Source organism: Aulostomus chinensis, chromosome 7 (genome assembly GCF_037954235.1).
Source record: "Aulostomus chinensis isolate RoL2024-O1b breed Wild chromosome 7, RoL_Achi_v1.0, whole genome shotgun sequence".
Classification (NCBI taxonomy): domain Eukaryota; kingdom Metazoa; phylum Chordata; class Actinopteri; order Syngnathiformes; family Aulostomidae; genus Aulostomus; species Aulostomus chinensis.
In genome coordinates, this window is record NC_141326.1 from 5811880 (window position 1) to 5838268 (window position 26389).

The 26389-nt window shown below is 40.2% G+C and overlaps 1 protein-coding gene and 1 long non-coding RNA gene across 4 annotated transcripts in view; one reads left to right on the forward strand and one right to left on the reverse strand.

The window, feature by feature from the left end:
- The window catches only part of LOC147258400 (polypeptide N-acetylgalactosaminyltransferase 18-like), a 196271-nt gene that overhangs the window by 76814 nt on the left and 93068 nt on the right, over positions 1-26389 (forward strand). For all 3 annotated transcript variants that reach the window (XM_086208252.1, XM_086208253.1, XM_086208254.1), the window contains exons 2-3: positions 12233-12440; positions 12624-12790. In XM_086208252.1, coding sequence (XP_086064378.1) covers positions 12233-12440; positions 12624-12790 — 375 coding nt within the window. The remainder of the gene's footprint in view (positions 1-12232; positions 12441-12623; positions 12791-26389) is intronic.
- On the reverse strand, positions 22139-25639 carry LOC147258401 (uncharacterized). The gene is made up of 5 exons (XR_015116939.1): positions 25573-25639; positions 25255-25476; positions 24146-24280; positions 23822-23919; positions 22139-23007 (listed from the first exon to the last, which is right to left on the reverse strand). It is a non-coding gene; the product is annotated as an uncharacterized LOC147258401 (long non-coding RNA).

The window sequence follows — 26389 nt, forward strand, 5'->3', positions numbered from 1 at the left end:
AAACGAGAATGGGCATCCTTCATGGAAATCAGTAACACTGAAATAAAAGCATGCACTGTATGGGAAACAGCAAAGACCAGGAGAGGTAACATAATATCATATAATTCCTATAAAAAGAAAGAATCAAATTAAAAAGAGCAGACTCTTCAAAAAGAGGCCTCCCATACACCCACCGACTCCATTAACATACTGAATAAAACAAACTGAAGAAACACTCCTCAAACGCAGACAACAACATTTTGAATTTGGAAATAAAACAAGTAAATTTCTAGCAAATCAACTTAAACAACATTTAACTCATGACCCATCCCTAATTAATGACTCTTTTAGGTCATTTTATTCAAATCTCTACACCCCAACCCAGAATACCTCCCCTGTAGATTCAAAGGTATTTCTGAGGAATGTCTCCCTACCCAAATGAAGCCAAACACAGTCGGAGTATCTAGACCTAGCTCTCTCACGACAAGAATTCACTAAAGCACTTCATCTCATGCCCAAAAATAAATCACCCGGTCCAGATGGCTGCCCAGCAGAATATTATAAACAGTTTTAGCCTTTTCTCTCACCACTGCGCCTTAAAATTATATCTGAAATTTGACAAAATAAAGCAATAACCCACCACGTGAACACTGCCTATATTAACTCATCCCAAAACCAAACAAGGACCACATCAGCTGCTGCAATTATTAACCAATATCATTAATAAATACAGACATTAAAATCATAAGCAGTGCTCTATCAGTTAGACTGGAATCTGTGATCTCATCATTAATACACATAGAACTACTTACCATCACTTCATCGGTCCATAATCTGATCAGCAACTACATCGTCGTGTGTCTGGCTACTCTATCAACTGGACAAAGTCCAAGATTTTGCCTATGGGTGGGTTGAATGCTGAGGCTGGGGACCCCTCGCACAGCCAAATATATCAAATGCCTTGGAAAACACATCTCTCTGAACCTAAGTGAATTATTCAAACTCAACTATACCCCACCTATCACAAGAAACCTGGAAAGATGGAACAAACTCCCATTATCCCAGACTGGCTGAATCTCTACAGTTAAGATGATTATTCTTCCAAAAATAAATTATCCTTTTGCAATGACTCCAGTCACCCCACACGGGCTGGCTCTCCTTTCTCAATAGTACAGTCACCAAATTTTACTGGAAAAAAAAAGAATCAAACTATCTACTTTATGCGGAAACATAGAGAAACGGCAGACATGGGACTCTACCTTTCTCTACCTTCTCTCTCATCAACTGCTGTACATCCATCACTGGACAAATGACACTGATTCACAATGGCTTGAAATAGAAAATAACCTAACTCAAGAGTTAAAATCTCCCGTTTATAGATAAAGCCGTTAAAAACCATCTGTGCTACAAAAACAATACCATCAATACCATTTTAACCTCCTGGCGGAAATTTAATGAAATTCTCCATGACAGCGTCTCATCATCCTCTCATACCCCTTGATGGAATAATCCCATGTTCCTAATCAATAACAAAACCGTCATATTCGCACCCTGGATTGAGAGAGGGGTGACCAGCCTGGGACAGCTACTAATTGGTGGCCTGTTCATGACCTTCAACTATTTCCAAAAAGAATGTAACAAACCAGCTCACTGCTATTTCTGATATATACAGTTAAAAGAAGTCATAAAAAAGCATCAGCATCACAAACTTTAATAATCACAGTCCCCCATCTATGCTTAGCTATAATTACTTATTAATTAATTACTATAACCCCAGAAAATATCTCAAATATACAAGCTCTTAATGTTCAATGACACAACAATATCAGTTCCAACAGATAAATGGACCAAAGACTTCGATAACTTTTCAACAGATACCAACTGTCAAAACATTCTCCATGACGTGCAACACTGAAACTCCGCTAATACATTACAAAATTCTTCATAGAACTCATGTCACCACACACAAACTCTACCGCATGGGCTTCAGCCAAAGCTGTTCTCTTTGTCCAACCTTAGAAGATAACAACTATATCCACACACTCTGGCATTGCCCACCAATTCAAAAATTCTGGTCGGAGGTCACAAGCAGGCTATCTGAGATGCTGGGCCTCAGCATCCCTATGTGCCCAATTACCACTTGACTAGGTGACCTCTCTTCATTCCATATACCCAACCAACACAAATCATTTGTATCAATATCACTAACCATTGCCAAGAAGACCATATTACTGAATTGGAAAGACCGAACAACAATATCCATGATCCCCTGGCTCAATCTTCTAACAGATCACTCAAATCTAGCAAAACTTCAGCAGCTTTAAAGAATAAGATCACATCCTATGAAAATAGTTGGTCCCCCTTTTAACAATACCTCCAACGCGTACTCCTCCTGTAACTAATGACTCTATTAATTTATTTATTGTTAATCTTATTTTTCTTCACAACTCCATAATCGCTGATTTCTTGATAATCATCATTCTTATGGTTCTTTATTTATTAGTTTTAACAGTAATCATGATAATGACATTATTATTGTAAACAATCAAATATAGGTGGGAGGTGTGGCTGAACTCTATTGGTCGAAGGCGGAGGCGAGTAGGGGTTCCATGCCTGGCTGTCTTGGGTCGAGGCGGACCTCGGGTGGGGGTGGTTGAGAGGTGGGCTGATTGGACCCTCTCTTTCCCCCTCTGTCTTTCTCCCAAAAAAAAAAAAAAAAAAAAAAGCCACTCTACAGCAGACCCCCTCCCTAGTGTCTTAGTTTTGCCCCGAACAGGAAGAGACACAGGAGGTCAGATCTGCAACGCATCAGCAGCCACTTCAGGGTTTGGTGGTGACCCAAGGTACTATCAATCAAGGGGGTCTCACCCCCTTTTCATCAAGAAGCGACATTTGGTCAAGTCTTGTTGCGTCAACAGGCGATGAGGAGGGCACCCCCTTCGCGTCGCTTGACGACAAAGACAGTAAATTCAGCATCGTGGTATGTTGACGAAAAGGGTTTTTCCATGCAAACTAGAGGGTGTCGTGACAGCAACCACTCCCAAACCCTCATCCTTATATTAACCACTACCCTAACTCTAAACCTAACCATAACAAGATGAAGAATACTCAATTAATAAGCAAGAAGGACCAGACAGAAGAGGAAGTTGTAATACAGAGTCTGGTTTCACAGGTAGAAATAAATGAGAATGTAGTAAAGTCAACCATGTGACATCAGGGAAAACCCTGGAATGAACCGTCAACATCCACAGGCAACACCTGTTGACACGACGGGACAAATGGTTTTTAATTAATAGTGTGTGAGACTGTGTTGGATCGATTGATCAATCAAACCAAAACTAATAAGAGTGGAAAGGAAGGGGGGGGGGGCTCTCCTTTGATGCCATCTATCTCCCACTGGGGCTTCTTGGAGCCTGGTAGAGTGACCACCTGCTCTCCTCCCTCGTCCCCTGGTTTGACCACACCCTCATTGAAATAAGAACTAATACTTATAATTTTAATAATATTTTTTGTGATCATTATCATGACATATTGGTTTCTATTGGGCTAGTGTGATGTTTTATATCATAGGGAATTATTAAGATATGTTACATTATTGTATTATTGTATATTACATTGTGTGGTATTATACCATGTTATATTATACTATAATGTCTTATTCTACATGATACTGTATTGTTTTGTCCGATACTATTATGTCACATTGGATTAGTTTGAATTGTACTACACTATATCCTATTAACATATGTAATTTTGTATGGCAAATGTTTGTTATTATTGTTATTATTATTATTATTATTATTATTATTGTTGTTATTTTCATTATTCTCTTCCCCTTTTTCCAAATTCATATTTTTATTTTTTTCCATCCATCGATCCATCCGTTTTCTTCCGCTTATCCTGTTAAGGATCAGGGGGGGCTGGAGCCTATCCCAGCAGCCTTCAGGCGAGAGGCGAGGTTCACCCTGGACGGGTCACCAGTCCATCGCAGGGACAACATATATATACATATATATATTTTTTATGACTGTGTATGATGTGAATATAAGCAGTGTTTTGTTTTGTTTTTCTTGTTTTATGCTATAGACATACTGGTATTTTAATTAAAACATCACATTCAGCCAGAGGTCCATCCATCCGTCCATTTTCTACTGCTGATCCTGTTGAGGGTTGTGGGGGGGGGGGGGGGGGGCTGGAGCCTATCACAGCAGCCTTTGGGCAAGAGGCGGGGTTCACACTGGGTGGGTCGCCAGTCCATCGCAGGGCCAACACATATAGACAGACAATATTCAAACTCACAGCCATGCCTATGGTCAATTTAGAGTATCAATCAGCCTAGTCACCAATTGCATGTCTTTGGACTGTGGGAGGAAGCTGGAGTATCCGAAAAGGACCCATGCAGGCACAGGGAGAGCATGCAGACTCCACACAGAGCCGGGACTCGAACCTGGAACGTTCTTGGTGTGAGGCAACAGTGCTAACCACTGTACCACCGTGCTGTCTTTTATTTTTTTTAATTATCTTCATTACATCATCTATTTCATATTGGACATGATAATACCAAATCTTCTGTTTCTCACAGACACACACACACACGCACGCACGCACACACACACACACACACACACACACACACACACACACACACACACACCTACCTATACACATATTTTAACTTTATGTTGTTTTCTGTCATTGTTTTTAACGTATTTTCAATGTTTGTAAATTCACTTGGTGTAATTTTTTTTTAAAACAACAAAGATGTTCACACAAGTGGAGAGTGAACTGATCGTGAATAAAAGAGATAGGCATGAGATGAGAGTTTCACACGTATGAACAGTAAAATAGGGTGAGGAATGTTATCAAAAGTTGGGTGGCCATTCACGTGGAAGGCCAGTCATCATCTGAGAAGTCATTTTACCTCTATCAAGGCCCTACAGAAGTAACCTGTTTAAAGAACAGGTTACATAACCCTCAGACCTAAAGTACCTCAAAACTCTTGCTAAATCCCACTCTTAGCCAAACAAAAGAATCTGCATCCTAACTTGGCTCTATATGTAGGTTGTATCTGTTTCGACTTAACCTTTATTAGCTGGTTATGATTAGGGTTAGGCTCTCTACTCTTTGGGCTCATACAACCTCTGCACCACTGCATCCTCCTACTTGAAATTAATCTCTAAACAAGCCCTATTAAGCCTTTCAAAATAACACAACACTTCAGGAGTCATTTTTATGTATTGCATGTATTGCAGATCATTAAGGCAGGGCTTGATGCTTGGAAGCACCTCTTTCAAAATGGAGGCATTTGCAGCAAATGCACACCCTTTTCCCTCCACTGCCTTCTCAGTCACCTTCACTTTCACTTCTCCATCTCATTCCACTCTCTCACAAAATACCCAAACCCTTTCACACCACAGTCATATATTAAATTGTTCATCTTCAGCAGAACCTATCAGACAGTTTGCCCATGCACACGCTTCCCGCTAGCCTAAGGACAATATCTTTAGTCACTCAACCCTACGTGCTCCTCATCACTATCTTTTGCTTCCTTTTCAGGAACACAAATAATGGCATCATTCAACCATAGCATATTGGTCATTCACTGGACTTAAATGACCTGACATAAACAGAGAGGAAAATAATAGTTAAAATAGATATTTTTATGACTGTGTATGATGTGAATATGCACATTGTTTTGTTTTTTTCTTGTTTTATGCGATAGACATACTGGTATTTTAATTAAAACATCCATCCATCCATCCATCCATTTTCTACCGCTTGTCCTGTTGAGGGTTGCGGGGGGGGGGGGGATGAAAATTTAAAATTTAATTTGAAATATTTTATGATAGATCATTTTTATTCTTATTCTTATAAATCATGCCTCTGAACACTGAACACATTTAATCAAATCTCAATCTCACAAAGTACCCGGAACCTTCTTGCTTGGAGGTGACAGTGCTAACCACTGCACCACACTGCCCAGCCAGAGGTCATTATAACGAAATTATCCAGTTTGTAAACATCTTACTTCGTCTTAGTCGCACTTTAAAAAGTCATTTGATCATTGTGTTTATTTGCTCTACAGTAAAAACGTTGAAATTGTCAGTGTGTTCAGTGTGTAAATGCATCAAACCTTTGTATTCTTTGGTCGGACCTTGTGTTCAATACAGAACTTTATAAGACCATGGCCTTTACAGTGTGTGTTTGTTGGGGGGCATCGGGCCCCAACAAAGCAGTAATTCTGCATACAGTGACTGCAGCACAAATAAAGACTCTTTGTCACCCAACATAACATGGGAGGGACCTTTGATCTACATTGATACATGGATAGAAGATTTAAAAAAAAACCAACATAAATGCATTGATGAAACATCACAACATCAATTTAGATTTCCATCTTTGCAAGACACAATTATTTAGAAATTCCCATGACATGTTCCTCTTTCTGTCACCATTTTCATGCACCAAACACCTCTCCATAAATAGAAATGTCAAATGGTATTTTATTTGCTTTTTGTGAGTTCATACACTGTAAATGTCACAGATTGTGTTAAAATTATCAGGCACCTAATCCACCTACCAAATCAAAATCATATCAAATTTTCCTAAATATTCTATCACTGTCCAAATAGTCGAAACTGGTATCTCTCACCACCTCTAAAAGACATCCAAGTGCGTGCTCAGGTTTTGCTGCTCAAATAGCAACAGATAGAATCACTTCTGTAAGCAAAAGGAGCTGAGAGGATCACAATAAAACAACACATTGAAAAGCTGAGCGTAACTTTCAGATAACTTACCTCCCTCACTCACTGGGATCTAAAAAGAAGAGATGACAAGCTTTCCCTTTTCAGATCATTAATTCAGAGAATAACGATGCTCATACATTGTTGGCCATTGCCATTAAGCTACTCATCCATGACAACCAATACCCCTTAAATTCCATTCTATTAAGTCCTTTGATGACTTTGCGTCCTTTTTTCCCCCACAGGAAATAAAGTCAGAAGATCTGGCAAACTATCAGTCTTTCCTCTTAAGTTCATTAACTCCCATCAGCAAACAACTTGAACCAGTCTGATAAAGCACTCCCATTTTGATGTCATAAACTTTAATGCCTCTTGCTTACATTTTCTCTCTTCAAATATTTATTTCAATTTTTTCCAGCCCATTAGAACTCATCAACTGTCAATTTCTTTCAGTGTTTTCTGCACTCTGAAACTTGGTGTACTTGAATCTACTAAAATGATGATGATAATAATAATAATAATAATAATAATAATAATAATAACAACAACAGCAACAATAATAATAATAATAATTTATTAGAATCAAATAACAAGAGACCCCATTACAAGCCTGGTATTTATTATTTATTATTATTATCATATGTGATAATAACATTAATGGGTAAGTTACCAACTATTACTATATATAGTAATAGTTGGTAACTTACCCATTAATGTTTGCAGTGTCTCAAGTGTCGATTCTAGGACTCTCTATATACTAATTTTTTTACAATACCATGAGCAGATATATTTCAAAATATTATGCTCATATTTGGCTTACACTTATTTATGCATTACACAAATCAGCAGAAAAATGTAAGGTCTGTGCTTGCTTTAATGTGCTCTGAACTAGGTCTTATCAGCTACATCATCATCAATGTGCATTATTGCAAAAAAAAAGAAATTTTGCAATGAATACGTTTCTAACTTGTACAGTAAGTATCTTATTTAATTATTTTGCTTGTAATACAAAAAGGTTTTGTGCTTGTTTTTTGTTTAATTAATCAATCAAATTGTATGAAAAGCCCAAAATCACATGCGGTTAAGAGATGAAAGACTTAATCCTTTAGTCAACATAGTTGAATACATTAATACAGCCCAAAAGATGATCTCTTCTCATTCAGTCATTTCATTTCATATAGTTGTGTCAACACATGCGCACTAAAACCACAACAAATTGATTTTCTATCTTTGGAAATGTTTATCCCCTGCTCTCTCTCCCTCTCTCCAAAACAGATGCAGACACACCTGTACCTGTTCACTCTCCCCTGACTGCACACAAACTGCCATTTTAGATTTTACCTAGATAACCTAGTCATGTCAGCTGCACTTTAGGCCCAATATCCCAGATAACTGACAGGTGAGATAACTGCCCAAGTAATGATGATTGGCTAAGATAGAGAAAGATTTCATGTTAAGCCATCCAGAGACATCAGGTGGGCGGGTGTTTACACACAAACCCAGCACGTAGCAGCACACATACACACGCAAACTATCAGTTTGTTTACAGTTGAGCCAGACTCCTTCAGAGCCCTTGTAGGCAAAAAAAGAAAAAAAAAATCCAAATTCTTTGACATTTTTAAACTTAAAAGAATAAAGAGTAATGCAATAGTTCCATTCCCTGGTAACTAGTTACTTTCATAGTGGAGTAACTGTGTTACTAACTCATTTACTTTTTCAGAGAAGTAACTAGTAACTATGACTAATTACTTTTTCAAAGTAATGTGCCCAACACTGGTTATTAGTTCCTAATTTTGTTTTATTTTTGACAGACCACACTGAGGAAAAAAAACCTCTTGCGCAAAGCTTTTAACTCAAACCATCTCAAAAACGTTCCCGTGCAGTGAGCTTTGTGTACCGTGCACTGTGTTGGAATTGCGCCATCATTTGTACATAACTGTGAGGATTACACACTCATACTCACAACCTCATCGTTGTTCCTTCAGATTCCCCCTGACTTCTCCTACAGAGGCAAGTTCTGCCCTCCAGGTGTGCTAGAAATGGTAGCTGGGTCTGACTAAATTAATAATGAGATATGTTGGCACAGCCCAGGGCCAGACCCAACACACTTCCTGAGTTCATCAGTTTTCAACTCAAACGTCAGGAAACTCACACAGGTGTAGTTGCAGCATTGAGTATTTGACTTCTGTTCTCTGAGACTTTGTGAAGTAGACCATGTTGTAACGCTGAGGTGAGCAGTAACATGTTACATTTACTCTGTTACAATTTCTTGTGACACTTTTTTCAGTCAGTTGCACTTGCAAGGGCAATTTGCACTTTTTACTTTTAGTTATTTGTAATGGTGAAGAAAGAATAGCCGCTTTTAAACTGGTCCTTTTTTTTTGGCTCGGTTCAAGGTTTTAGATAGAGTCCAGCAAATGGGGGGTCAATTTTGGCCTCCTCCGAGGGTACACATATTGCTGCCTTCATTGCTATGTACGTTCAAGCCATCAACGTGCCAGCTAGGTGTGAGGTCGGCAGAGTGGTTGATTATAACACAAACCCGTCAACATAACGCTCGCTGGTTCTCCCACATTAAGCACCTCTGAGAGTGTCGACAACGACGCTGCTGGTAGCCAGAGTGGATAATTGCTGTTTTGAACTTACAGACATTGTCACGGGGCTAAATATTCTTCCAACGCATGTTGTACGTCACTGTTTACGCACAACTTAGTGCTGCATGTCATGTCACATGTTTACGCCCACACAAGTGGCAGCTTTTCTGAAAAGTGGATAAATATGCCTCCATTTCACACAGGCAAGACAGCAAATTTGGCCAAAATTCTGTGTTTAAAAAGGGCTAATGTTACTTTCACTCTGTTTCATTTTGATACATCCCATTCATTACTTTATTTTAATGACATAAAAAATTATAAAATTCAATACAAAACTATATTAAAAGTATTCAGTATGATACAGTACATGATCTGTTTATTTCTAAAGCTTAAGACACACTGCCACACAGTCGTGTAGCTTGTTATATGACACGCACCAGGTGACACCAATAGGAAGCTGCAGGCAGAAAAGGAGAATGACAAAACAATATTGGAGGGAAAAAGCAGTGTCAGCAGATGCTGGTATGGGGTCATACTTAGAGAAACAAGGGAGGGTTTTTTGATGCCACCACCAGGGTGTTTCAAAAAGATGATGAATCAATTGTAATGCAGGCCACATTTTTACTACATTTCACCAATCAAACATAGCCACTTAAGCCATTGTTATATTTGCTTTTTAGTCACATTTCATGCAGACATCCAGCTGTGTCATGAGCACGATTGTTTACGTACTTGCCTGTGTAAGTAATGTTTTCTTCCAGAGGGCAGACAAAAATTTTTTAAGATTTATTGTAAAAACTCCCAAAACAGGAAAGGAGGATTTTATACACTGAGATGCATTTTGACATGAAGCATTTTAGCTCGTTTTATGTCCAGTGGTATATTCCATGTCTTCAAGTGGATGACGGGGGGGCAAAATACACCATCTGCACTGTCTGCACTACACTTTTCTAGCTCAGACGAAACCGTCTTGGACTTGTTTTAGGTTAGCTTCGCAGCTTTGTACATAAACTTGTAAAATAGTGTCATACAGATGACATCTATTGCCAATTGGTCTGTTAACTTTTCTTCAAATCTTTCTTTCTGTTACACTTTTTGGTACAAAAACAGGGACTCAAATTAGATTCCTCCTCAAAAAAGTAGTTCCAACAAAGTGAATGTCGGGAAATATCATTTGCAGTACTTTAAGTGCATATTATGTGGCAATAAGGGGGTTTGAGGGGAAATGGGGTTTCATCCACATGCACATTAAAAGGACAGCTAGGGATGTATCTACTCACCCTCATGCTAATGGTTGGTAACCAACCACAAAATATATAATAGAACCATAAAATGCCCCACACTGCTCGCCCAAAGTAATCCAAGTGCCCTGAAGCCTCGGCATGCTTAGTTGTTCTGACAATGTTACTGATGCCATGTTTTTAGTTTCAGTGCTTTGAAGCTCCTAAACCCCTTTTTTTGAACATTTCAAAATTGGTCCCCATTTGCTTCAGTTGAAAGGGAGATGACCACAGCGCCATTTCCTGTGAAACTCCAGCTGTAATCTGTGGGCTAAAACAATTCCCCCAACTTTCCATCCACATAAGGGTGAGTAGACGCTGATAGATTTTTCAGTTTTTGGCAAACTACCCCTTTGGAATGTTATTTCCAAAGGAGGAAGGATTACCTTTGAAACTAAAACAAACAAACTACACACCACAGGAGAAAGAGAGGCTGCCTTTGAGAGAATAATACATAAAAATGTCTGATACTTGACAGCCTTCAGGGAGAATCTCAAAGACAAACTAAATGTATGTATACAGTAAAGTAAAATACAAATATTCCCAAGAATGAGCATGTGGACAGGCGATGCAATCCAAACACCTTTGAACATGTTTCATTAGGAAACTCGAAAAATGTTCAATATTTATAGAATCATTACAATTGTATTAATTCTAAAAGTGGGAATTTTTTTTTACAGCATTCCTGATGGGGCTGCAATGACTACTAATTTAGATATGTTATTATTCAATAAACTGGACTGGGCTCGGAACACTGAAGCCCTTTATAAGAAAGGACAGAGCCACCTCTACTTCCTGAGGAGGCTCAGGTCCTTCAACGTCTGAGGGATGCTGAGGATGTTCTACGAGTTTGTGGTTTCTAGTGCGGTTCTGTGTGCTGGGGCAGCAGATTGAGGGCTGCCGATGCAAGCAGACTGAATAAACTCATCCGCAAAGCTGGTAATGTGGTGGGGGCGAAACTGGACCCCTTAGAGACAGTGATGAGAGAAGGATGCTTCTGAAACTACTACTACTAACATCCTGGACAACATCACCCACCCCCTTTATCAGCTCCTGGTCCAACACAGGAGTACATGGACCAAAAGACTCAGACCCCCCCCCCCCCCCCCCCTCAAAAACTAAGCGCCACAGAAGGTCCTTTCTCCCAGTGGCAGTAAAACTGTACAATGCATCTCTGTGATTGCACTGCCAACCATCCATGCTCACTGCACTGTCTTCATTCATGTAAACGACCCACTTATTGTATGTACTTATTTTTACACACTGCTCTTTTGCACTTGTACATAGTCTTCTCTGTCATTATGTGTACTATGTGCATAGCCTTGTTCTTTTTCATTCCCTGTTTATTGTTGAGTGGAGCACTGTTACGAACAGAATTTCCCTTGGGGATGAATAAAGTATTCTGATTCTGAATCTCAAACTAAGTCTATGAAATTAAATTCTTTGCTTCATTTTTTCCCCACCAATTTAACACCTGTGCACCTGGGTCAGAAACCTCAGGATGCTTCAACAGCCTCGTGTACATTTCATTTTCTTAGATGGTTTCTCATCTTCACATTACTCAGGCAAAAAACAGACCAGTGCATTTAATTCTATAAGGTTGTTCAAAATGCACCAACTGTCTTTCTCCTCACAGATGTACCCCAGAAGGATGGTGAAGATGCTGCATCTTCATCAGACTCTGCCTCAGACCCTGCCTCTTCACTTTTTGACCACTGGGGTCATGACCTTGGTCCTGAGAGTCGAAGGGTTGCCCTAAAGAAGTTCCATTACTATGGCTACAATGGCTACCTTAGCGACCGCATCTCCCTGACCCGGCCAATCCCAGATTTACGACCTGAAGGGTCAGTGTCTCAGCTGGTGCACTGTTCTTTGTTGAAGTCATTAGGATGTTTGATGCTGCTATTTGCATGTATTCAGCCTTTGACAGGATATTTTTGTTTTTGGTCAGTAGGTTTCTGTTAATCTTTCAAGAAATGCAAATGGTTGTCAGAGTGATGTAATGATTCTCTTTATACACAATTCAGATGCAGAAACATGTGGTATTCATCCAACCTTCCTCAACTCAGTGTCATCTTCATCTTCGTCAATGAGGCCTTGTCAGTGTTGCTGCGCTCTGTGCACACAGTCATCCAGAGGACTCCCTCACACCTGCTCAAAGAGATCATACTGGTGGACGACCACAGCAGCAGCTGTAAGAATCATTCATTTTTCTTGCCACTACACTAATTTCAGACACTAATATTAGACTAAGATATACACACATCCAGAGGGAGCAATTCAAAGTGGATTTAAAGTGTTTTCCACTTGGAATTTGCTTTCAGCAATGATAGTTATGACATGCAACTACTGCAGCCACATATCAGAATAAGAATCGGATAGGACTTTATTACCAAGTATGTTTGCACATACAAGGAATTTGCCTTGGTGTTCGTTGCAATAGTAAAAAAAATAAAATAAAATTGTAAACATATACATGTTCAAATGTACAAAATATACAACAAATACAAAAATAGATACACTGTATATCCAACAATAGGAACATTTACAGTGGGATGGTGGTGGGTTTAATGTGTTCATGGTGAGGCCCTAGCATTGTTCAGCAGATGCACTGCAGATGGGGAAAAAACCTGATGGACATGCAAGTGGTCCTGCACTTGATGGATCACAGCTACCTGCCAGAGGGGAGTCTGTTGAATAGTCTGTGTCAAGGGTGAGAGGGATCAGCAACAATCTTAGCTGCACGCTTCAGAGTCCTGGAAGTGTACAGCTCGTCAGGGGGCTTCAGACTGCAGCCAATCACCTTCTCTGCAGAGCGAATGACACGCTGCAGTCTGCTCTTGTCCTTCACAGAGGCTGCAGTATACCAGGTGATGATGGAGCTGGTGAGGATGAATCGAATGATGGCAGAAAAGAAGTGCACCATCATTTTCTGTGGCAGGCTGAATTTCTACAACTGCAGCAGGAAGTACATCCTCTGCTGTGCTTTTTTGATTAAGGCACTAATGTTTAGCTCTCATTCGACGTCCTGGGAAATGGAAGGACTCCACAGTATTGACTGTAGAGTCGCTTAGGATGACTCCTGTAGTCCACGATCATTTCCACTGTCTTGGCAGCATTCAACTCCAAGTAGTTACAGCTACACCAAGTCACCAGACAGTCAATCTCCCTCCAGTAGGCGGTCTCACCTCCAGTCAAGAGCTTGACAGACTCCTGACTGGAGGTGCAGCTGTCCGTGTACAGGGAGAAGAGCAGAGGTGAAAGAGCAAAGTCTTGCGAGGAACCCATGTTGATGGTACAGGAGTCTGAAATGTGTTTTTCCAGCCTCGCGTACTGCCTCCTGTCAAACAGGATGTCTGTGATCCATCTGCAGATGGAGTCGGGCATGGTCAGCTGGGAGAGTTTGTCCTGTAGAAGTGACGGAATGATCGTGTTGAAGGCCAAGCTGAAGTCCACAAACATGATTCTGGCATATGTTCTGGGGGAGTTCAGGACCTGGAGGATGAGATGGACCAACTAATAAGCCGTTTATATTTGGGGAGATCGTCGGATAGATTTCCTTTGATAAAGTCACCAAGGAAAATAACTAAAGAGTCTTGGTGGGTTTTCTCCGCATGTAGAATCTGGCCAGAAAGTGCGTGCTGTGCGTCATGGATGTTCGCTGCCGGCGGAATGTAAACACCGACCAGAGTGAATGAAGAAAACCCGCAGGGGGAGTAAAAGGGTTTGCAGTTTATGTAGAGGGATTTAAAATCTGTGGGACAGTACTGCTGGATGACTGTCACATTGGTACACCAGCTACAGTTGATGTACAAACATACACCTACACCTTTTGTCTTGCCGGAGAGCTCTATTCAGCAATCCGCTCTGAATAGTTGGAATTCTTACCGCTGCAGTGAGAGTCCTGTATTAATCCACTCAGCCAGGTCTCGGTGAAGCAGAGGACTGAAATGTAGGAAGATTTCTGTTTTTCCCCATCTGTAGCTGTAGTTCCTCTAGTTTGTTGCATAGTGACCACAAATGAGAGAGGAAAATGCCCGGCAGCTGAGTGTGCTTTCCGTGCTGCAGTGTGTCTGCTGAACAATGCCAGCAGCAAAGTGGAGCACACCTTTGACCGGTATGTCCAAAATTACGGCAGATGGAGGGATAAAATCGTGGAATAAATCCAGTGGTGTTGCAGTCTTTATACCAAGCTAAGCTAACTGGCTGCTTGCCAAAGACTTGGATTTACAAGAAAGAGAGTATCTCTGAGGGCCTGAGTAACTCTCAGAAATGTTGCGAAAAAAAGCCGAAATGTACCAAATCTTACTTGAATGAATATACAACTTACGAGAGACATTTTTTTCTCCATATTTTATCAGAGCTTAGGTTTAGACAATTTGTTTAATGATGGGAATGAATACAAAAAAACCTCTCATTAAAATGTGATGAACTGTGATATCAGCGCTGTAAATCACACAACTGCAAGATAGACAACCAATGCAGATCATTTGATTGGACTGGATTTAAATTGATGATTTTAAAATAGTGATAGTATAATGAGATTTCTCAGAAAGAAGGATTGGATCTATTGTAGAACTTTGTGACTAAATATCCCTGGAGAGAAAATGTCTTCCACCCTAAGGAACTATGTACAGAATTTGCTGAGGATACTGCTACAAACTAATTATTAAAGCGAGTTGATTTGATTTAACAACAGCAATTCCTCATTATTGGGCAAGATCTAGTGTCCAATAAATAAGCACTGACCCCTGTAGTTGAGCTACAGCCTAGATGGTCTCTATTTTATGTCCTGCCTAATTTGAATTCTGCCTTTGACAGTGAACAAGAACAGGACTTTAGCAGGCATTAGCTGCATCACTGGTGTATGAAAACAGATTAAAACATTACACAGTCATGGTTGAGTCTCGGATGTCTGTGACAGTGAAGACCGGTGACAATAATTGTTTCCCATCATGCAGAACATGTTTCACTGCTGCCAAATCTGTAATTAGTATTATGTGAAATCTGTCACCTCCAGGGTTTATTGGTCTCCCACTACTTCTCTTTCTTCAAATATAGAGTAAATCACAGTTTAGCTATGGTAGCTGCACAGGGTTGAATTTTTATTATTGGAGCTAAAGCTGGCATGAATAGATTCAACATTTATTGCATATTATTCATTCCTCTGTTCAGCTTAAAAATTCTAAGGGAAATGTTTAACACTCTTGGTATGCTGTGAATGACAATTGCATGGTGCTAATTCATGATGGTGAATGATGGAAGAAACTCATTGCATGACTATCACTGTTACTTATTGATTGTAAATGTAATTATGATGAATGAGGGACAGCTGAGGCCTCATGAAGACACAGGTGGAAGTGAAGCCACACTCCTTACACATTATCACCAGAGCATTCAATTGTAGAGACATCAGCCACTGTATTCATAAAGCGTGCTCAAAGTATAACTTGCAAACTCACACAATTCCATGAGTTTGAAATGTCACACTTTGACCAGTTGATAATTTTCTTAGCTTTTTAACCTGAGTTTAACACTTTATTGTATGGTTTGGTATGATGAAGTTTTGTTGAAAACAAAAGTTGCCTCATCTGAAACATCAATAAATGTAAACTAAGAGTGATAAACTAATGCCTGATTTCAAATGACACAACTGATTTGGCGTTTTCAGACTGAAAGACCTATGAATTGCTGCAGCGGAGTATCAGGCTTTTTGGCCGGATAGATAATGTGAGCGCGAGCTGTAGTTTCTCTCCAGGGGGCCGTAGCCAGCAACAGGAGGAGTAGTCTAGTGGCACTTCCTGATAACACATCACACGTTACGCTAGGTATGTCCAAAGTCTTCAGTTTAGAAACAACCCGCGCCTTGTTGTGAGGGAAACCGCGTTCTGTCATCCTCCTGGCCAGACATTCACAGTTCCTGAAATGTTCTGATGAATGACATCCTCTGCACAGAGGCTGAGGGTCTCAGTATCTCCCCAGTTGGCCATCTTCCCAAATGTTTGTTGTATCTTGGACTTACGACTTGTAGGGGGAGTTTTTCTTGTCTCTCTGCTTGGGCACAAAGACTAGGGTTGGAGGAGGGTAAATTGGCATGGTGATTACCCCAAGCCTGTGTCTCTCAGTGTGAACACATCAGGCGCCCCAGCATTTTGGGGGCAAAAACACGGCTCTTGTGGCAGTGTGAAAATGCCTATTTGACAACATAATAAGACTGAGAAAAACGCAAACTGTAATTTTGCTCTTTTTACCTCCTTGCGATCACAGTTTAGGTCAGACATACTACAATAATAACACAATAAGAACATGATCTCTTTCCCCAGTAACATTCTCGTTGCCCTTTAAGGTCATTCCCAGGGTAAAACTTGAAATTGCCCAGGCTGCTGTTGGCCACTGTGCAGCTCAAATATCCTCGCCCTCTTAAAATAATCGCCAAAGTCATTTTTTCAAGTTTTTCAGAAAACACAAAAAAACTGGAGCCAAAACATCATAATGAGTTGTTTTAGGCAAAAAATAAATAAGTAAATATTGTCAAAAAATGACTTAGGCAGTTATTTTAAGGTGACGATGTGCAATAAAAGGTGAAAGGAGGTGACAGAGGACTTTTCACAGTTGCTTTTACTGGTTGGCTCAAACATCACAGTGCAGAGAGAGACGCATATAAAAGGCATCATTCTGTTTATCTCAAGTCAGTGTCATGAACGTTAAAGTTGAAGAGGAATTTTATGTGATGAAAGAATTTGTCAGACACAAGAAACAAGCTGGAAACTCAGAGATGGCTTCGACTGGACACTTTACTGAATATCCACTACAGACGGACAAGGTTTGCTGTGAGATGAGGTTGACTCAGCTCCCCCAGAATGTCTGAGTTCCCCCCATCATAAACAGTCATACTAGTAATGTCAGGCATTAATCAAGTCAAGTCAAGTCAGTTTTATTTGTATAGTACCAAATCACAAAAAAATGTTCTCTCTTGACTCCTTACAAGTAGAGCAGGTCTAGTACCACACTCCTTCAATGAATTTACACCCAACAATTCTCCATGAGCAAGCACATCCTGCAACAGCGGTGACGAACAGAAGACAGATAATGGAGAAAGACAGATATACAGAAGGAAAGAGAAGAACAGAGATAAAGAGGGAGAGACAGATGGGGACATGAGCAGGTGGTACTGAGGGTGGCAGCTTGAGCCTCTTCAGGTCTGTAGCCTCCTCCAGCAGCACCTGGGATCTGGGATGTGGGAAAGCCCAAAGTCTCTGGAGAAGAAGATGAGTTAGTAACACATATGAGTATGATTTATGTATAACATATACAAGAGGACAGAGAGGAGGAGAGAGAAGCCCAGTGCATCATGGGACATCTCCTGGGAGTCTAAGCCTATAGAAGCATGTCCAAAGGCCAGCCTAAGCTGGACCTAACTTTGAGCTTTTTCAAGAAGGAAGGTCTTAAGTCTGCTCTTAAATGTTGAGAGGGTGTCTGCATCCCTGACTGAAAATGGGAGACTGTTCCACAGGAGGGGAGCCTGATAGCTGAAGGCTCTGGCTCCAATTCTACTTTTAGAATCTGTAGGGACCACAAGTAACCCTGCATCCTGGGAGTGAAGGGTTCTACTTGGATAATAGGGGACCATGAGCTCTGTCAAATATGAAGGTGTGACTACCAGTAATACCTAATTGGGACATCCTGCACAAATGTGACCTTTCACAAAGTCTAAACACAGCTGTACATCTTGACAGTGCTGGTGCTACAAGTGTCAGTTTTACTATCATTAAGCGTTCTAATAACAAATTTATGAGCTCTTTACCTTACATACGAATTATGTTGATGAGGCACAAGAAAGTTATGTGGAGGGACATGGTCAGTTGGCCAAAGAAGCTGGGTATGTCCAGTAGAGGTGTGGCTTGGTTTCTAGACCATATTGAGATAGAAACTGTTGTGCGATACACAACATTCAAAGAAATGACAACCCAGTTTCCTTTTCATTCCATTTAAATGGGCGACAGGAAACAGCAGTCTATGTTTTTCTGTAGTCATACTGAGCCCCAGCAGTTTTCCATTCTAGTTCTCAAATTGATTGTTTTCCATCGAGTGACAGAGAACAGACAGGTGGCCATTATGATGAAAACGTATTTCACAACTTATTCCCAACATCTCAAAATTAATTGGGTAACTGGAGGGGGAACTTGATTCAATGACATGTTTTTTGATGTTTGGAAGTAATGTGACGTTAATTTCTAACTACTTAAGGTGCTCTTCAAAGACTCCTATCTCCAATTTAAAATCAGCTAATGTTTCTTCCAGGTCAGCAGCAAGCACTGACTCATTAAGGAAAAAAAAAACGAAACTGGAGAATCCAGGTTGGTGGTAATAATGAATAGATACAGGAAGGCGGCGGTTGTAGCCTGCAGGCAGGATTACAATACAAAGGAATGATAATGAGGAAATGAAGATTTTCACTTTTCTACTGTGAGCAGTCCATGTCTGAAACGGTTTATGTGCTTATACTCACAAGGCTTATATACAGTAGGTATGTAATCACTCATGAAGAGCAACACTTGATTTTTGAACCTCATTCCATCATCTGGGAGCTATTTCCATCACATGAATCAATACTGAGTGATATTTTTTGTATCTGAGCAGAGTGCAGACGGGCTGACAATTGTTGTTTTTGACCTTGAATTCCCTCATGAGATGTTAAATACACTGCAAACATGAGTGTAGCCATTGTCAGATTTTTAGAATGCTGACAGTAGTATTTTGCGAAAAGCGCAACCGATCCTCCAGACTCACAGAGCTGCTAGTGCAGTGTGTTTTATGCCTGCACTCAAAAAAAATGTTCATTGGATGAACATGATTTTATCTTGGTACCTAAATTCCATCTAAAAAAAATCATGTACATTCAATCTGTTTTATCATCTTATTTGAACAAAGAATATTTAGTGGATGCAACATGATTTTAACATGTTCATCCAATCAACATGTCAGCTTTCAATAAACAAGTTTATACTCTTTTATTCTTGTAAAATTAAATCTAAGTAAGTGTACATCAGCCTGAGATTTTATTTAGACATAATTCCACTTTGTTTTATGAAGTGATATAGATTTATTCTGTTGTACTTATCTCAATCTTTTTCAATGAACTAAATCAATGTTGTTGATTTAATTAGGGCCTGAGCCTGAGCCTGAGCCCGAAGACCCTACTATGTTTGCTCGGCAGAACAACACATTAGCAGCACTAAAATCACTACAAACACACACTAAACAGTGTCCCAGCCCCCCCCCCCCCCCCCCCCATGAGCCAACTCGGCCAGACGGCCTGGAGCCGGTTTTCACATACACACCCATTCAAAACCTGGTACTGGACTGTTCTTGCTGTCAATGAGCATGCGCAATATGTGCATAACGCACATCATGTAATTTCACCCCCTGAACATGCATGAAATTTGCTGAAATTTGGCTCAATTGTTTGGTCTGGCTAAACATTCACGAATCAAAAAGAAAAACACCACAAAAGTCTATAGCGCCACCTAGGGAGCCACACAACTACAAGATAATTTTTGATAATTTGGAGCACTATAACTCCTCCCATGAATGTCCCACAAACATGGGACCAACACCGTTGGACTCGTCTCATCAAGACGAACAATTCATACACTCTGACCTCTCACCTATCTCCAACAGAATGTCCACAATTTGGACAAAACTGTCAAAATCAGCACTTTTTTTAACTCCCCGAACAAAATCTATCTCCTCCTAGGGCATTAATGCTATCGCTTCCAAACTTTCACACGTTACTCTCCCAACTGTGCTGATTAAAAGTTATCAAAAGTTTTTATATGAATTATTCGGTTTGGATTTTAGAAGCCGTCAAAGTGGGGGGGACACGTTTCACGCTTTCAATGGAAGCCTATGGGGAGACCGTGTCCTCTCAGGGTACATACTGTCAAACAAACGCTTCTCACCTCTACAACATACATCCCACAGCTTTAAAAAAACACACCACTGGATTCCTGACAAAAATCCCTACAAAAATATGGTATTAGGTGTCAATCTTGACCAACGTATGCCGATTTATTTCACTTTTCCACACTACAATTCTGTTGATCCTCCTCTCTCTCCACTCTAGCACAGATCAAAGACAGAGCAGTGGGGGAGGGGTTCTTAAAGGGCCAGCTCTGAGCTCTGCTCTCACTCTCTGCATCAGACTCAGGCTTCTATCTGCTAAACTACAAGGCCAAGGGATTTGTTAATTACACCGTTGGATTCGGGCCGGCGATTGGCACCCGGCCGTGGGGCGCAGGTTCTCAGGCCCTAACAACGCTGCTTGCAGCTTTAATTACGGCCTGAGCCAGTCCCTGGCGAAGACCCTATTATGTTTCGAAGTCACACTCGCCACTTCAAAAGTTAATTTGACCCCCTAAACATGCATGAAAACTCACCAAATTTGGTAAGCACATCGGGTGCAGCGAAAAATTCGATAATTAAAAAAAAAAGAGGCGCTCTACTCAATAGCGCCACCTACATACACAAAAAACCACGCCACAGACTGTAGGAATGTCCTACAGACATGGGACAAACACCATTGAACTCGTCTCATCAAGACGGATAAATCATACACTCACACCCCTGACCTAACTGTAACAGGATGTCCACAATTTGGACACGAATGTCTAATTTTGGACAATTTTGCGCCCCGAACAAAATCTATCTCCTCCTAAACCGTAAATGCCAGGGCTTCCAAACTTTCACACATTACTCTCCCAACTGTGCTCTTCAAAAATCTTTAAAGGCTAATATACTACGCGCTCGGTTTGGATTTTATGAGCCGTCAAAGTGGGGGAGACACTTTTCGCCTTACAGTGGAAATCTATGGGGAGAGCGTGTCCTCTCAGGGTACATACTCTCAAACAAATGCTTCTCACATCTACACCATACATTCCACAGCTTTTAAAAACACACCACTGTATTCCTGACAAAAATCCCTACAAAAATATGGTATTTTTTGTGACTTTTGACCAACGTATGCCGACTTATTCAGCTTTTACACACTACATTTCTCTGAATCCTGCACTCTCTCCACTCCAGCACAGAACAGACACAGTGCAGCGGGGGAGGGGTTCTTAAAGGGCCAGCTGGCAGCTCTGCTCTCAGCTCTGCTCTCAGCTCTGACAGAGATGGCAGAGAGCGAGCAGAGAAGGGAGGGGCTCTTAAAGGGCCAGCTCTCAGCTCTGCACTCACACTGTGCAGCGAACTGAGGCTCGTATCTCCTAAACTACAAGGCCTAGGGATTTGCCGATTACACCGTTGGATTCGGGCCGGTGTCAATGACGCGGCCGTAGGCCGCGCGGGGGCTCAGGCCCTAACAACGCTGCTTGCAGCTTTAATTAGGCTTGTGTTTGTTGCTGTTACAGCCATCCAATAAAAAAATTACCAAAACTCAAAATATTTTCTGAATAGACATTTTTAATAAACATACACATACAGGCTTTAAAGCATTGTACAATGACATTTGTGCATGTTTTGAAAAGGGAAACTTCTCCATTGTAGGTATGAATTTGTTCACAGTTATACAGTAGCCTCAAAAATGTCCAAAGTTTAAATTCTTCAGCCTATTTTTTTTTTAACTACAACAACACAGGTCGACATCAAAACAGCATGTCTATGTGAATGACCCCAAAAAATTTTAAACCATCTTTACTTGCAGTATGTGCATTATAGAAACAAATCACTTTTTTGTGCAATCCTTCTGAAAAAAAAAAAGAAGAAGAAGAAGGAAACCATTTTGTGGTCTCGTGCAAGGACCCACTCAAATGAATTTTGGGAACAAGTGTTTATAACTGATCCAGGACACTCAGTTTAGGTATGAATTTAAAGGTTGCTGCATCTGTTCCAGTGACACACACACAAAAAACTTTTCTTCTGCTGACATAAATCTCAGTCCATTGAACAAACTTATTTAAACTTGACTCACTTAAAACAAACTTAAATAAATAGACATGTTAACGAACTTACTATGTCTAATGGTGAAATATGTGAGTCAGAGAACAATGTAAAGGCACTACAGATGCGTTGAGAAAAATACCTGACTTCTATGACTATTTAGGCCATCAGCTTGTTTTTGAGAAACTGTGCCTTGGACTATAGTCTCTGCCCATCCAGATTCAGAAGAACTTTCTGCAGTACTTCAAAAGTACATTTGAGGTCAGGGGCGTATTGCAGGTTTAAACAGTATATCAGTCCAAACAACAAAGCGCAAGCCGTTCCAAGATTTGCCAAAGCACTGAGGACCTCCACACCCTCAATCAGAACACCAATGTCCTCAGGTTCCTCAGGCTCTGCCCCCTCCTTCTGGATGACATATACTCCCATTACAGTTTGCTCCATGGAAGCACTTGTCTCAGTGTCTGTGTTCTGTGGGAGAAAACAAGATACATTTTAGACAGTAATTAGTAGACATAAGTAGATATATTTTGATTTAAAAAGGAATAAGATGGATTTTTTGGCGATGTAGTTGTCAAAGATCCTCATCATCAGTGTGGTTCATCTACAGAGACGTTTCCCCCACTGCGTTTCATGAGTTCTATCCTGGTTTTGGTGTAGCAGGAAGTAGTTCCAACTTGTAGCTGAGATCACTTGGATACAGCGTTTTGCAAAAAAAAAAAAGAGTTCAAAACAGTGATCCATTTGTATCAAGAATTCTTTGCTGTGAAAAAGTCAGACGTCGCAATCACCCGGTACTAGTTTTTCTCCACTGGTATCACTGTGTGCACCTTTCCATCAGCTGGAGGAAGGTGGCGGAAGGACGAGGTGTTTACATGCTCGGCTTACAAGAATGTTACCGCCATGAAACAGCTGATGATGGTGCACTCAGTGATGTCAGGTGATTGCAAGGTCCGACTTTTTTACTGCAAAGAATTCTTGATGCAAATGGATTACTTTTTAAAACGCATGTTTTTTGTTTGTTTTTTTGTGCAAAACACTTTATCCATATGATCTCAGCAACTACATGGAACTACTTTCTGCAACAGTGAAATCAGGCTGAAACTCGGCTCACGGGACGCAACAGAGGAAAAGTCTCTGCTGATGAACAACACTGATGGTGAGGATCTTCAACAACATAATGTCAAAAAAATCCAAACTAGCCTTTTAACTTCATGATCAGTAAACACCGAATCAGACATTTCAACATAATACCTTCTCTGACTGTGTCGCTCATGTAACTCACCAAATAAATCTTCACAAGTTTCTCAGGGTCTTCATTCAAGTAGACACACAAGGATCTGAGGACACGTGCTCTTCTTGTATGTACAGTATTGTGTCGTCCTGAGGGAAAAAATAATAGTAATCTATGCTGACACAATAATCTATATCCTATAGCAAAAGGATGAAAAAAAGACTTTTAAATGAAAATGTTGCACATGGTTATTATGACAAAGGGGACAATACTTGTATCTCAGACATAAAGACAGACACAGGCAGACAAAGAAAGACAGACAGAGACACAGACAATGTCAGACACACTGACAGAAACACAGAGAGACAGACAGACCTTGGAAATGTCCACCATGACTTGTCTAATCTTCCGCCCAGCTGCTCCACCACGGTGTTTAAACATCTCCATAAGACGCAGAGTCCTGATCAAGTGCAGAAAAAAACGTTGAAAGCGCAGGAACTCTTTATCGATCTGAAAAACATAAAGCATGTGAGAGTAATTTATTCAGAAAATCATAGCAATACAGAGGAAAGCCACAATCACATGGGAGTACAACTATTAAGCAGTTTCATTTGTGTTCATCTTCCTGTTTGAAGTTCGAACACTTAGACAGTATGAATGAAACCTTGTAAAACATCGTAAGTTTCCCTTTCTCAGTGAACAGAGCTGGCCATCTGCATTTAAAGTCGGCAATCATGGGCTGTCCTTGAAGAACCTCTTGTCTTTTGCTGAGCCCAGGGGGTTTTGAAGGCTTCTCTGTTAAAAACCATAAATCCCACAGTCACACAACATACATTCCTGTACAGAAGAGACTTGTTGCTGATTTTTAAGACTAAAATGAAGTCTCTAGTTGAAAGTATGGCGAAGAAGTAGGCTTTGGAAAACAGGCGACTTTTTTTCCCTCTCCCCATTCATTTCAATGGGAATTTCTTTGTTTTTTGGGAGTATTTCCCTGAAACTTTCACGAATCTTTCACAAAAGTAATAGCACTCGATTCCCGATAAAGCCACATGTCATAATATATATATATATATATATATATATATATATATATATATATATATATATATATATATATTGTATGGGTTTTCTCAAAGACGTAGAAGGAGTAGTCCTCAAACTTTGGCGGAACATGAAGAAAGGGCACAATAAACGCAGTGGAAGAGCAATAGTGGCTCTGGCCTGACTATGCCCGAGACTATGCTCAGTCCTAGTTAATTTGTTGTAACCAAAGTACAATACCGTTCAACATGCAGAGCAAAATATCCAACTATATCAGGCCTCCAGAAATACATTTGACTGTGTCAGCTTAAAGCAGTTAAGCTAGAAAATGCTAACAGTGGAAAAACGATATAGAAAAATATTGAAAGAAAACTTGTCCCAAACGTTATTCATCGGTCACATCATTGAGCTAAGTAATTCCCTACGTGTTACAAATTACTTACCTGTAAATTTTAAGATGTTCCGTCCGAGAAAAGACAGCTAAGTGTCATGCATGGATGCTCTCATGTACATGACAGGTCCCGCTTCTTCAAAAACCCACATCCGGTCGAGGTCGAAGTGCATGCGCAGTAGACGACCACACAAGAGCCTTTGAATCAATTAACCTCCTTCTCATTAGATTGGCACGAATGAAGTTAATCGACTTAAATTTCCTAGAAATCATACTGAATTAACAAAACAGAATTATTTCTAGTTAACAAACATGATTAATTTATACAATACCAATATATTTATAGTTTTTGATCAAACACACACCCTACCTAGTGTGTTGAAGGTGATTCTGTGTTGTAACATTGTTGTGACATTGTAAAAAAGGCAAGAGGCTCCACTCTACAATACAATACAATACGATATGAAGCAAGTAGCAAATTGGACACACAATCCCTCAGCAGAAACTAGTTGGGCCAGGAGAGGGTACAAGTCGCAGGAGAATTAGGTAGAAAGCAGGAGTTCACCCTTGCCTGGCTGAACTCCATATTTTTGATATGAAGGAATTTAAATTAATTGTTCTTTTCATCTTTCTACTCAGAGTTTTTGGCCAAACAGCAAAAACACTTTCAGCAACCTTAAGCACATCTTGTAACTCTTTGAAAATAAGTGCTGAGCTGTCTGGGTCCATTATATGGTCACTTTGTATTGTGACAAATCTGAATTACTCAAAGAAACACAAACTCAAAAGTAAGGCAGAATCAGACAGGCACATTTCAGAGTAACTGAAGCCCCTGGTCTACGCTTGCTCCACCCAATACATAGATGTGCAACACCCTTGAGTAGGGTTTAAATATATGACTGTATATCGTGATGAAATAAACCTTAAATTAACTCGTTTTCCATTTATGTTCCTCTTTGTTATTCCAACAACAACTGGGATGTCAACTCCTCATCCTTAAAAGTAAATGCCTTGTCATGAGAAAATAAAGGGTCATTGATTCACCACATTCATGCTTTATCAGCTCAAACATTTGCTCTAGCTCATAACATGACTGCTTGCTTTTCAAGTAACATCTAAAATGTACCCAACCAGTTGTATTTGGGTCAAATTTCTGTGCTGAATACAATTTGAACTTTTTTTAAACC